Here is a 14,946-nt window from a genome sequence, read left to right on the forward strand (position 1 = left end):
GGATTCAGGACTCATAGTGAATCTTTCAGGATAATTCAGACACCATAAGGAGGGCAAAATTGCATTAGTGAAAATAGGCATTATTGGAAGTGTTGGAAAGAGCTGGTACGTAAATTAAAGTTTCAACACTCCCACAGTGAATCTAGAGGACAAATCCTTACACCTCCTACTGAATTAATTTGACTCCATGCAAACTGAGGGGGACTCAAAAAGAAGTGCGTCGCTACGTGTGAGTGAGACGACAACAGGGATCACATTAGTTCAACTTGGACATCAACCATGATCTCTGAGGCTCTACTACTGCTGACAGCTGCATCCTGTAAGGAGCTTTCAGTACAACCACAGATAGAAGCAATGAAGAATAGGAATGATGGAGATCATGTTTATTTCTGTTTTCACAGGTGTTTTCGGTATTGATCTCACCCAGCCAGAGTCAGTGGTTGTGCAGCCTGGACAGTCTTTGACCGTCACCTGTCAGGTCTCTGGTTATTCTCTCACTGATACCAGCTATGCAACAGGCTGGGTTCGACACCGTGAAGGAAAACCGATGGACTGGATATTTCATCAGTGGGGTGGAGGAGGCTTTGTCCAAAATGGTGCTTTGAAGAGCAAGTTCAGCAACAGCAGAGACACTTCTGCTCGGACTGTGACCATTCAGGGACAGAACATGCAGCCTGAAGACTCGGCTGTTTACTACTGTGTGCGTTATCCCACAGTCACACAAAGCACTAACAGACCTGCACAAATACTCGCAGAATGAATACATGTAGCACATTATAACATTTACTGTAAACTAATACATGAACAGCCAGAGACATTCACATACTGTATGTACGAGCATGACCAAAGGCAGTTGTCGAAATTGATTTAGAATTACAAATGACTAAATTCACCAAATGACAACATGTTGCTTTTTTCTTGTATCTGTGTTCTTATTTATGTGAGCTGAAAATTGCAGATCTCCATTGACTTCCACTAACGTTTACAAACACCACATCAAGTTTTTCCAAATTGTAGAAGGAATATCAAAATTTTTTTGGTTTTGCAATTTTGCATTTTAAAACAAACAAAAAACTAAAAACACATACAAAGGAAATGGTCCAGCTATTTGTTTTCTATTAACATAAATGTTATCAAAATGGAGTGAAAACAATCATTTTGTTTTGGTGTGAAGTATTGTTGTTTTCTTCTTTAAAATCACATCAACTATCTTCTGATTAAATAGCCAATGGACCAAATGCAGCGCCATCCCCAAATTTGCCAGTCAAAAATATTGATGTTACAAATAATGGTAGGAGGATGGTCATCTTGATGCAAATATCAAATCAAATTACTCCAACTTTGAAGGTGAAGAAAAAGAAATGTATGAATGTTGATATGCAGATTGTGCTTTCTATTGCTTTAACTGTATTATTGTTGTACTTTTTGGCAAGTCAAGTCAGTTTTGACACTGTGGTAGTGAAGATGAAATGTTTGCAGCGCTTAAAGTTAAAACTCTGAACCAACTATGTAATTTGCATTCCCTCTCTAAACCTACAGAGGGACGTCTATGCAAACTCTTCCTCTTTTATAAGCCCATAGTCGGCACCTCCCATACAGTTTGTGGTTTAATGGCAGACTGAAACATATTTGAAACAACAATCTAAAACTAGAAGGCTATTTTCTTTTCTAAATCACAGATTGAGAATGAAGAGTCGACTCCTCTGGGTTGTGTTGTTTGTCGTCACTGTTCATGGTGAGACAATAACTTGATCTTGTCTTTTGGATTCTTTTTACATCGGATAATGACCGTGATTTTGTTGCTTCCAGGAGTTTCAAGTGAGCTCCGGTTGGAACAATCTTCCCCAGTGGTGAAACAACCTGGAGAGACAGTGATGATGTCGTGTATCATTTCTGGTGGTAGCATGACGAGCTATTACTTTTCCTGGATACGACAGAAACCAGGAAAGGCTCTGGAGTGGATTGGGAGAATAAACTCTGGTGGCAACGCTGTTATCTATGGCAGCTCCTTTCAGAGTCGCTTCACCCTGACTGAAGATGTGTCAAGCAGTACCCAGTACCTCCAGATCCAGAGCCTGACAGTAGAGGACTCTGCTGTTTACTTCTGTGCTAGTCACGCACTATGACTGAAACCAGTGGAGCAGCTGTACACAAAACTCAAACACAATATCCAGACTTTTCTTTATATCAACATACCCCACAGCAACACGTTGGGATATTGAGATGTATGTATTGAAGCTGATTTGTTTAGATTTCACAGTAAAGTTGCAAGAAGTCAAATCAATTCATCATAGATCATTTTCATTATTGAATGTTACAGTGATGGAACTAAGTTTTAATTGAAGGATCAAAAAACTAAGAAATGTAGTATGACTGAAGAGATTTCAAAAGGCAAAGGTGATTAAAACAATAATGCAGATGAAACATATTATCTATATTAATGTGATATGTTATGATCTCTTTATGATGTGTTTATGATGTGTATAAACAATGAACACATCATAAAGAGATGATGAACACATCATCTCTTTATGATGTGTTCATTGTTTATACACAAAATATTGTATAAGTAAATTCTATTATATTGTGCTCGCACACTTATGCTCATATAAAGTAAGCACAAAGTGTTAAAAAGAGAATTCCATTTTACAATATTTGAGAAGAATACACAAATGGGTATTTTCAGTAAATATGACAAAAATCACGTTAACAAATACCACCTCATGAACAAAATTGGTTTGGAGACATTAATTCCCGAAACTTAATGCCCAGCTTCCGCCTCCTTCTCGCCCGATGACATGAAACTGCTGTAAGACGTCTGCGTTTCTTTATCTGAGAGTGGATTATTCTCCTGAGACCACAGCAGGCGGCAGCTGTCTCTGCAAATTCTAAAATCAAACCTAAGAATTTGACTGTTTATTGGTTTGAAACTTGTTCAAACCTGTTCAACTATAGTCCATGTACTGTATGTACATTTCCCATGTTGGCTTGTATAAACCTTCAAATCTGTGTTGATAACATTTGATCTGCATTAGTTATACTGCACAACATCTGATCTGTAAATGCAAATAAGTGCATTTATTTCAATCAATCAATCATCTTTATTTGTATATCACTTTTCATATTAGATATTAGTTACCAAACGTCAATGATCCACATGATAGACCTCATTCTCTCTCCCCAACAAATCTTCCCATGAGAAATATAGGATTAATAGTGCATCGTATTACTTTAAATTCTTGTGTGATTAATGAGTGGCATGTTTTTGTTTATTTGATATTATTTTACTACTAACAACTTTGAGGATCTGAAATCATTAGAAAAAAAGAGGCATGTGTATTATTTTTCTGCCACATAAAACATAGATTCATATAGTTTTAGATGATCATTTATATTTGTCCTCCAGTGTTCTGCACATTTTGAATTGATCAGAATACTTTCTGTGCTTTAGAAAAAGAAAAAAAAACATATATAATGAATGATAAAACATATTCAAATCTCTATTTGCCACATTAATGACATTCATTTACAACATAGACAGATTTCCTGCTGCTGAGGTGGAGCCCATGCAAAACATAAACATCCTCCTCCTCTACTTATGCGTGTGTGTAACAGAACACATGACACATTACAAGATGGACTACACAACAGCATGGCTGCTGTTAACAGTCTGCTGGGCAGGTGAACATCATCACTGATTTTAATTTTAAACATTTAATATGTGAGTGTACTGCAGGTAATACTTTACTTTTTTTTTTTTTTTTTACAGCAGGCATTAATTGCCAGACTCTTACTGAATCTGAACCAGTGATAAAAAGCCCTGGAGAATCCCACAGATTATCCTGCAGAGCCTCTGGATTCACATTCAGCAGCAACTGGTTTGGTTGGGTCAGACAGGCTCCTGGAAAAGGACTGGAGTGGGTTGCCACTATTTCTACCTCCGGGAGCTACAAATACTACGCTCAATCACTTGGAGGCCGTTTTACCATCTCCAGAGACGACACCAGTCAGCAGCTATTTCTGCAGATGAGCAGTCTGAAGGCTGAAGATTCGGCTGTTTATTACTGTGCCAGAGACACAGTGACTGAGGCTGGCAGAGCAGCTGTACAATATCCTGCAGTACAAATTATTATGTGGTTAGTTAAAGAATCACACTGTTAAATTGATCTCAAGTTTCTTCTGGCTTTAGTTAATCAAAAAAAGACATTAGAAATAATTCACAGCAGTTGCAGTCAAGCTCACAACACAATATTAACAGGAACAAACCAAGACTGCATAAATTTGCAATATACTTGTAAAACTCACTGTGAATCACAATACATCCACATATTCATTCATCAGGACTCAGGACTGGAGTGGGTTGCAACTATCAGCTATGACAGTCAGAAGCTCTATTATAATCAGTTAGTTCAAGGCCGGTTCACCGTCTCCAGAAACAATAACAAAGAGCAGCTGTATCTGCAAATGAATGGCCCGAAAACTCAAGACTCTGTCGTGTATTACTGTCCCCGAGACTCACAGTCACAAAAGTTTTGTGAATGCCAAAACAAACCCATTTTGATCACAACTTGTGTATCCGGCAACCAATATGTTTTTGGTAGGAATTTGAAGAACAAGAAAAAAACGTTTTTTTTCACTTATGGAGGGATCGCACAACAATATAAAAGGATGGATGGATGGGTGGATGGATGGATGGATGGATGAATGGATGGATGGAGGTGCTCTGGTTAGCAAGAATATCGACAGTTAAAATTTGGGGCTAATTTGTTGGTGGAGATCTGGTAAAAGAACATGCATTTAAGAGAAACTCCCTTTGTGTGTGTGTGTGTGTGTGTGTGTGTGTGTGTGTGTGTGTGTGTGTGTGTGTGTGTGTGTGTGTGTGTGTGTGTGTGTGTGTGTGTGTGTGTGTGTGTGTGCGTGCGTGCGTGCGTGTGTGTGTGTGTGTGTGCGTGTGCGTGCGACTGTCTCCAATTCAATCGTGCAGGTTAGATTCATATTTTGAAAGTTTAACTCATACTCTTTCGATGCCTTGAAATCGTCTTGTGATACTCAAATGGGTGTGAGATGCATTTGAAATTACAAATTGCACAACTTGCAGATTTAAAGGATAAAAGTAGCTTTAAGCCATTTGACAGGTTTATACTCAAGTGTCCCATGTTTTCTACAGCAGGTCATAATGCTGGAATCAACCCAAATGTTAAATTCATAGGCTGGTGAGATTACATTGTTTACAACTATCTTCGATTAATTGAAATGCAAACTGCACAGCATTGTGTATTAAACATTTCCAGAGACGACTCCAGCAGTAAAGTTTAAATGTAGATGAACTGTCTAAAGACTGAGGCCACAACAGAGTATTACTGTACTACTTTTTTGCTTTTTAATAACTGAAAATTAAAACAGCCAAGATCATCAAAGTCATCAATCTAAGGTAGGCATCCATTTACCACACTCACATTTTCAACTTCCAATCTATGATTCAATTCAAATCCCCTTCAATTTAATATATAGTTTTTACATGGATATGTTGAAAGAATCAGAATTTATAAGAATTTACAAGATGGATAAATTTGTAACAAATACATAACTTATTTTTTAAACGCTAAAAAAATTTTTCGGAAATAAGTAAATCAGGTAATTAAATGCTTGGATTTTTTTTTTACAAGCTGATTTTGTGTCTTTGATGTAATGACATTAATAGTTATGTGTTATCTTCAGCAATCTAAGCATTTGAAATACCGTCCATATAAAACCCAATATTACCATTTTTAAATACATATTTTTTTATTAAAAAAATACTTTATCAAGTAAACTTAAAGAAAAATATAGAAGCCAAGCTCAATGCCAATAATATGACCTTACATACTCATGTTGCAAATTCCATGAAAAACAAAGTATTAACTTACAACAGACATATATCAAGAAATGCACATTTAACAGTGGATAGCCATAGAATATACATTAATTGATCAGAGATTTAAGTATTAATCCTGCCGACTGAAGCTTTGCCTCCCCAGCGTACTGAACAGTGCTCAGTTTTTGTATTGAAGTTTGTCACAGTGATGGGCTGGGATGGGGTGGACACTGTGATACACATCCTTACAAAAACCTCAGACCTGATATTTTCACTCTCATTTGTTACTTTTAATTCAAAACGACACAAAAACAACATTTCTCACAGGACTATATAGTAAAGACCATACCAAAAGACGTTAACAAGTCTAATAGCCAAGGGAAGTTAATTCAGTGTTAAAAGAGCAAACTCATGAAATGAATGTTTTCATCAAACTTCTCATTGGGAGCTGGTTGACAACCTGCAGAGAACAGATTTTGACCCAGGTACACCTTGGTATCCTAGTTTATTGTCTTTTTTCAATAGCTAATAGTATTAGGATTTTTAAATCTTAATTAAAATGTTTGTTCTTGTGCTCCTAGTTTTTGTTCAAGCAGTGAGTGGAGCTGAAACACTGTGCTTCTTTCCTTTACTGGGGTGCCGGTACTGAAGTTGAGGTTTATTCAGGTAAGACCATTTTCATTGTTTGTACTTTCATTTTATATTATTTGTGTATGTGAAAAAGCAATTATCTGTGATCTTTTTTCATTTTAATGTTGTATCAATGTCATTCCAGTGAAACTAAATAAGCATGCTGCGCTTCAGCTATTATTCTGTTCAGTTTATTATAGTACAATTTCTGTAACTATTTATTTATTTAATACAAAGGCAGATAGAATTATCCTAAAATTAGATGATTGGTGATTTTCTTTTGTGTGTGTGTGTGTGTGTGTGTGTGTCCAACATTTGAGGATACTATTGAAAGAATTAATAGCAAAAATAAATGATTATCATAAGTAGATGAACTGGATGTTTTGGGGTTATTTTTTATAGAATTAATTTATTTTACCATTCAGGGTACAATATTCAATAACTTCCACATCCCCTTACATTTCTACCAAACTTGTAGAAACTCATTGAGGACAACCACAGAAGAAATAATTAAACGGCAATATCTCGAGATGGATAATGGTTCTGATTTCTGTGATTACTGGAAATGGTGACCGTACATCAAACTTCCTCTGTACAAACCTGAAAACAATTTTTTCCCTCTTTACTTTTGCAATGAACATCTTCCTGACGTTGATTGCTTCTGATGTATGCGTTACATTTGAAAACATGGAAAATATTGTGACATTATAGTTGAGGCTTTGTGCACATAAAAGTGACAGTATTTACATTTTAAAAAGACACTATTTTCATACAAAATGTCATATCTTGTTATTGTAAAGCTCTATGGGCTAAACCCTCCCTTATTATTTTATTGCATTGAAACGTGCTTCCTTGGTATGATTAAACACATTAAAATATAATATTAAGATAAAATGATGTGTTTCTCCATATGAAGGAAAAAAAATATTAATTGCACAACTCTGTAAAAGTGCCATTTATTAGTGTGCTAATGTATGTAGCTTGTTTGTCATACATTTTAAAATTGAGTGGCATTTTAAAATGTACGTTGTATTGGCATTATAGACTTCACATGGTTGTAAAGGATGAATGGATTAATGGCTAGTTGAGTGCATGATTCCTGTGTTTTGAGTCTTAATTCATGAAAACCTACCTTGACTATCATTCATGTGGTATTTCTGCATTTGTACAATTCAGGAATTATTTTTGGAACAAGCATTTATTTTTTTCTCATTTGTTTTTAAAACTTGTATTATCTTTTCTTTAGGCGCACCTGATCTGTTTCCTGTGGTTCAGTGCTCCTCTGGGACCGAAGACACACTGACTGTTGGTTGTCTTGCGCTTGCTTTCAGTCCAAAAAGTACTTTTCAGTGGACTGATACCAACGGGAACACTCTGACCTCAGTACAATACCCTCCAGTGGAAAGCAATCACACATATACGGGATTCAGTTTGGTCCAGGTATCAAAAAGTGACTGGAACTCACAGAAAAGCTTTCATTGCTCTGTTAAACATGGCGAAGGCACAGAAAGTGTGGAGATAAAACATACCGGTATGTATTTCATATCTTACTCTCCTTTATGCGTCATTCAATCTGCATTTTGTTTTGAAAAAAATGTGTGAACTTCCCTTTGCTCAAAGTGCTCAGACAAATCATGACAAACTAATAATATTTAAAATGTATATTTCTCTATCTTCACCACAGAGGCCTCGAAACTGGAGGTGAATCTGCTGTCAGTGCCCAGTGGAGACGCTCAGACGCTGGTGTGCACCATTCAGAATGTACTTCCACAAGAGCTGTCGGTCAAATGGAGAAAAAACTCAAATGATTTGAATTCGTTTACTGAGTTGACCCGACAAAAGAATGGAGCCACATATTCAGCTGTCAGTTTCCTGAAGGTCGCAAATTCCGACTGGGACTCTCAAGGCGTTTACACATGTGAGGTGATACACCAAGGAAGAACATACACAAAGGAATTCTCAAAAGGTACAACACATCCCCACTGATTACGCTATCTATGTTAATTTATTTACATATTTTAGGTAATGATTTTCTGTATTTTTTTTTATGTTGTTCTCTCGCCAAGAACCCGTCACAGTGACGCTGAACCCTCCAAATCTCAAAGAAATCATCACCAACAACCAGGCAGAGTATAAGTGTGTTGTCACGGGTCAGGACAACTCGATCGTACGTGAAACTACGATCAACTGGCAGATTGATGGAAAGCCCGCTACGGACAACATTGAATTAAGCAGTGATGCAAATAGCAAAACCAGCAAATTGGCAATAAGCCGCACACAGTATGAGAAAGTCAACAAAGTGAGCTGTTCTGCCGTGAGGAAAGACTTAACGTCGACGACTCGAGAGTTGATCGTCCGCAGAGGAGGTAGGCCGACAAATTATGAAGATTGACTGCGTTTTTTTTGCTTCATTTGTATTTCTGTATTATTCCGACAGATGCAACGTCAGCACTTTAGGTTCATACATACATAAGTATTTTTGTCCTAACAAAATCTCTGTTTCAGACGGGAGTCAGCCAAAGGTGACAGTCCACATCCTGCCGGAGGCAGACATCAAAAATTCAGCCGCGGTCACTCTGGTGTGTCTGGTCTCCAGTAGAGTGCTGCAGGATTACTACATCACCTGGTCGGAAGACAATGATCAAACCAGCGGAGTCTATCTTGATGGCGTCACTACCCCTCCGCAAAGAACCAGAAATGGCTACTTGGTTACAAGCGTTTACACCACCACCAAGGCAAAGTGGGACAGTTACATGTTCCACTGCAACGTGTCAACGTCCAAAGCCACGACGGCACGAGGAGTGTCTAAGTCAATGGGTAATTCCTGGGAATGTGAAGAAAAGTAAATTTGGCTTTAAATGTGGTACTTTGTGTTCATGTGTCGTCGCTTCACCGCTGTGGTCGCACAGAAACGTTGTCATTTGTCATCCCGTTTTGTCTCGATCTGCTTTCGTCACAGTGTCTTTAATTGTATGCTGAGTGTTCAAAAATAAATGTTGATGTTGCATTGAGACGCTTTTGTTACCAATGTGCATGAGTGACAACATCTCAAAACAAACTGAAGTCGGCACACTCATCACCATAGGCGAAGCTGAATACAGATATATGTCCTCCTATGTTGAAACAGCACCATGATGAAAAAGAAGCTTATTATACTCCATACAACTATGGAAAAGTCACATAAATATATATGTGACTTTTACACACTTTAGTTGTCATGCATAAACAATTGTCATATTTTGATTATTGGTCAGCCATTTATTATATATTTTCTTTTAAAAACACCAGATCGATAGACTAAAATACATTACTTGGACCTTCAGTTACTGAGCTTGTAAAAAAAACAAACCAAAAAAAAAACCAACTGGTATAAATGTGATGTCATTTGCACATACGTGGAAGCTGATCTTCAATGAAGAGTGCAAATAACACACACTATCTACTGAGGGCATCTGCCCTCATGAATATGAAATATCAGGTGTGTTTCATAAAAAAAAGTTTATGCCAATTCATTAATGTACAACGTGTTTGCATTGTTTATAATTGTGTGAATTGTTTTATGCAATTCTGCCATTATTGCGAGGAGAGTCTTTTCCTCGGCTAGCTTGCTATGACTTTTCTTAGCTGATTTAATTATAAGATGTCTTATTTAAACTTAAATTTTGACTTTATTTACCAAAAATCTCCCATAATGTAATACTGATTTGTTTGATAACTTCGTAACTATTATTTTTCTGCTTGTGAGGGTCAGAGCTCCACCTAATCATTTATATGTGAACTCCAGTAAAAACAACTAGAAACAACAGATTCCAGGAAATTCTCACGCAAACTCTCAATTTATTATTCCTGTTTGTGCGACGTCCCTCTTGGTGCTGATTGCCTGCAAACAAACTGAAAGCACAATCTGTTTGCATGCGCGTGCCATGTGGGACCCTTTATAAAGTATCTAAGTAAATCAGGGCCTGCTTCTAAAGACATTTATTTGAGGGTATTTTGTTTTTTCTTTGCTGGTGAAGTAGTTTTATATAGGGAAAAGGGGGGGGGGGGGGGGGGGGGTGTCTCCAGAGGGAGGTCTATATCCCCCATAACCCTTACACAAAATCACAACCTGTATGTAAACATTATGTAAAGTCCACAGACAAACGCAAACACAAACGGAGACTAACTATGTCTAATGTACCTCCTTTTTCCTCAGGTTTTCTTCTTGACACAAATTTTGTTCTGAACTACATCGATCATGAGTCTGAAGATGAAATCCGCAGCCTGTGGTCAACAACATCCACTTTCATATTCCTTTTCGTTTTCTCTCTCCTGTATAGCATGGTAATCAGTCTCATCAAGGTAAACTGATTTTATTTCTTTTTGGCACTTTATTTAGTCGAGGCTTTAAAGGATGTTACACTATCATTCATCTGTTTTTAGTTGTATAAATAAATGTGTAAATATCAGTTACGCCAAAGGTTTGCATTTTGGATTTTCTCCAGTTGTATGATATAAATAGCACGTTTAAATGAAGTTCCGATCTCTTCATTGCAGAGTTTTGTCTTCACTCCTCATTTGTGCGGGAGAATTCATTAAAAGTTTGATGATCTCGTTTTGATGTTGCTACATGTATATATCATTGATATAAATATCAGAAAAATATTTATCATCCTGCATGAAAAAGAAAGCGAATGTAAAGTTATTTTTAATGGTCACCATACAGCAAGACTTATTACTTTTTTTAGCTGTTAAACACACTACTGGGCTCTTTCAAATTAAAAAAGGAAAAAAAAAAAACCGTCTTAAAGGCAAACTTAATGCTCCATTTCCATTCCAACACAGATGAATGTGATATGTCACTGTATGAGGCCAGTTCTTGTGTCTGCCATGTTAAAGCTTCACATTTCCTTTTTCTTTTGTTGCAGATGAAAGAACAGTAAAGGCTGGGGCGACGGAGTGTACAGTGGTGTCTGCTTTTTTAAAACACATATTAAGAAAGTTTTCTTTTAATTTGTCATTCTGAAGAGTGTCATGAATAAACTGAATATGTGCATCAATAACTGGTCTGATAAATTGTTAATAAAATGGACATATCTGAAAACATTTCCATACGTGCTTCTTGTGCATACATTTTCAATAATAGTCATATTTCTGTATGTTTGTAGGATTTTTATATTGTATGTATTTGAACACAAATATGTATTTATTTTTATATTTGATGATTTAGTTGTTTTGCTTTTACTGAGTAATTCAACAGATGTAATCAGGGTCAAATTCATGGAATACAAATACACGTATGTATTTACGGTCATATATGAATTAAAAAGACATGAGTAAATCATATGTTATAAAGTACTACCGCTATCAAATTTAATATCGTGATTTACACTTTTCAGTTTGCATTTCTGCATTGAATATTTTCATTCTTTTAACAGAAATGTTTTTTATTTCACATTGATAACATAGATTTTTCAATGTTGCCATGATTAATTAATTAGTGGTTTTAATAGACATAATTGTTCGTCTGAAATACTTTAAACACTCATAATTTCTATGGGTAGATATAATCAAACTGCAATTCAACTTAAAAGTGACCAATAGCACTAATATATATATTGCTTGCGATTTGTCTTCTGCTGCATATTTTGTTTTTAGCCTTAGTTTTATTTTTGCTTCGACTCTTTCAGAAGTGTCCCCGAGTGTTCCTCAGACATCACTGTGTACCTTTGTCATGATATTTCTAGGAACTTCTTGAAATGAACCGGCTGCAAATGTCTGTTATCAGGTTGGTTTTTCAGTTTCCGGGTATTTCTAAACATAATCTTCTGGAGAGCCTCATGTGGCCCTCCTCTCTGCTCCTCGGGGATCGCACCTGCAGCTTCAAAACCTTGAGGAAACCGTCAGGTCTGTAAATACATTCTTTTGAAACAAGATACACAATCGTCAGCAGATGTGGCAGAAGTAATCATAGTCCTCACACTTAAGTAGTAGTACAAATACTCCTGCAAAAGTAGATGTGTTAGTCTATCTCCATTGCTTAGCTTTGCTACTCAAATACGAGACTTTTTTTAAACTAATGAGTTTTGTGTAATGAGAGAAGGATGTGACTATTACTGAATATAATACAGGGTGGAAACACATTGTGAAACTGTCAGGTTAAAGATTCACTCTTACTTTGTAAAGCCTTCTATGAAAACCTTTCAAAATGTTCATTCAGACAAAGAGGAAGTTCATTCGTGTTAATTCTGCTCCCTTTACTCGACCTTCTCTACACAACAGACATTCGGTGCGTTAAGGCATCCATCGTAGAAATGAAAACAAGCCAGTGTTGCAAAGGTAGTATAAAGTACAGACATTTTGTATTGTATGAAAAGTATAAATACATAAAACACATGCAATATTGAAGAGTAGGGATGAAACATTTCTACTTTAATTCCGACGTCTGTCCATCAGTACTTTGCAACCACACAGATTCAATCATTTAGAAAAGTTTAAGGAAACATTATAAAATTACGATTTTTCCATTCACTGATGATATTAGACAGATAGATAGATAGATAGATAGATAGATAGATAGATAGATAGATAGATAGATAGATAGATAGATAGATAGATAGATAGATAGATAGATAGATAGATAGATAGATAGATAGATAGATAGATAGATAGATAGATAGATAGATAGATAGATAGATAGATAGATAGATAGATAGACGTGTGGTTGTGTCCCAGGCCTCTGTGTCAGGATGACTTTTATGAGCTGAAAATGTTGCTTGGCCTGCCATCTATTGGTCGACATGTGTATTTCACACTGTGAAACTTCGCAGCTTCAATTCGCACCATTAGAGGTCAGTGCAATGACGTATTGCTCCCATGCATGATCTGAGCTGGGGATCACTAATTTCTGCCACGAGGATTTGTATAGTAATTAACTCAGGATGAGTCGAATGAATCACTTCTGCAGGGAATACAAAATGTAAAAAAAATTAATGAGTGTCAACTTTCCCTAAAGCAAACAAATAACGTTTTAACAAATAGTAATTTTTATTATGAATGAAAAAATATATATAAAAGAGAACTTTGTTACCCGAGAGTAACAAGCATTCCTTTAAAAGTTGTTCATAAAATGTAAGATTATTATGTTCTGTTATTGTTTATATATGTTCATGTTTCAAGGTTAGCCACAGTTAAATGAACTAATTAAAAAAAGAAAATGCAGCAATGATTTTGTGAATTCCACACTTTTTGACTGAAACTTCCCCCCTCAGAAGTGATCATATTATACATAAATTGAAAAAAAAAAAAAAAAAGGTTTTGGAGAGATGCTTGTCGCTACATTTTAAATCAAATTAATACATAATAAAGTTTTGTTATTTCATGGTAACGGGAGAGTTACTTTCGATTCACCGTCTGGCACACTGTGACAAAAACCGTCAACTGAAAGTCATCTTATATGGTATTCAATGAGGGTTCCTGTGAGTGAATAAAAGCACTATGATAATAATGATGGACAAATTACACAAAGTCACTATAAAACCAGATTTAATTAAATGCTTGCACCCTTCGATGTCATATTGAAGCTCCGTGTCGAGGGTTTTTCCACTGTTGCTCATGGCGCCTCAACAGTGGGAATCGAAACCTGCACACTCCTGATCACAAGCTTTCCTTACCTCTAATTCGGTTCATTTCATTTATGAGAACATCATTTCAAATGATGGAGCTATTTCATCAAGTGTTTCGCGGTCACTAAAGGTCATGTTTATGTACTGGATTAGATCAAAATCCTAAATCAAAGTGTAACATTCGATGCATTAATGTACAATGCAGCTTGACAGCAGGAAGGTTTTTGCATGATGATGGCAGACTGTGGAGACTGGGGTGGCCACAGTAAATCAGACAGTGACAAAAACCTGTCAAAGGAGGCCAGGTCTTTGCTGTGCAGACTGTACATACTGGAGGCTTAGCTTTCCTTCCGTAATATAAAGCCAGATTATACTTATCAAACCATCAGAACACACAACAGCTTTTTTTTTTTTTTTTTTTTTTAATCCCTTTAGATTTGTTTACCTACTTTAAGAGTTCCTGAGAAATGTGACCATTTGTACGTGCTGAATCTGGATCACTTTGACGACTCGTGTACAGTTCAATAACAGATACACCCACTTCAGCACATGTACTTATGTTATGTCCAAACTTTGGATGATAAACCTAGTAAGATGTTATGTTATCACATTTTATAAACCTAACTTTATTTTTTAAGCTTTTTTTTCTCCTACTGAAATGATAGCTGTGCCATTTGTACTGTATTACAGTTTCAACACAGTAACAGTAATAACACTCATATTTATCCTCGTAAAGCCATGTTTAATTAACTAAAAATAAATCACCACACAAAATAATCATGCTGGAATATTTGCTTTCCAGATCAATTAACGCATCAAACTGAAAGCCAGAGTCTAATGTATAGGCATATGTGTTGC

At 36.3% G+C, this 14,946-nt stretch overlaps 1 protein-coding gene across 1 annotated transcript; it reads left to right on the forward strand.

The window, feature by feature from the left end:
- Nucleotides 1-279: 279 nt before the first annotated feature.
- Nucleotides 280-9,330, forward strand: LOC308141687 (immunoglobulin gamma-1 heavy chain; the record flags this gene model as incomplete). Its single annotated transcript, XM_080511896.1, has 7 exons — nt 280-319; nt 402-700; nt 1,810-1,818; nt 1,938-2,112; nt 8,169-8,450; nt 8,551-8,850; nt 8,990-9,330. 7 exons carry the CDS (start codon nt 280-282, stop codon nt 9,328-9,330), a joined length of 1,446 nt encoding a protein of 481 aa, XP_080368022.1.
- Nucleotides 9,331-14,946: the final 5,616 nt, after the last annotated feature.

The sequence above is a fragment of the Blennius ocellaris genome (assembly GCF_963422515.1).
Source record: "Blennius ocellaris genome assembly, chromosome: 16".
Lineage (NCBI taxonomy): Eukaryota > Metazoa > Chordata > Actinopteri > Blenniiformes > Blenniidae > Blennius > Blennius ocellaris.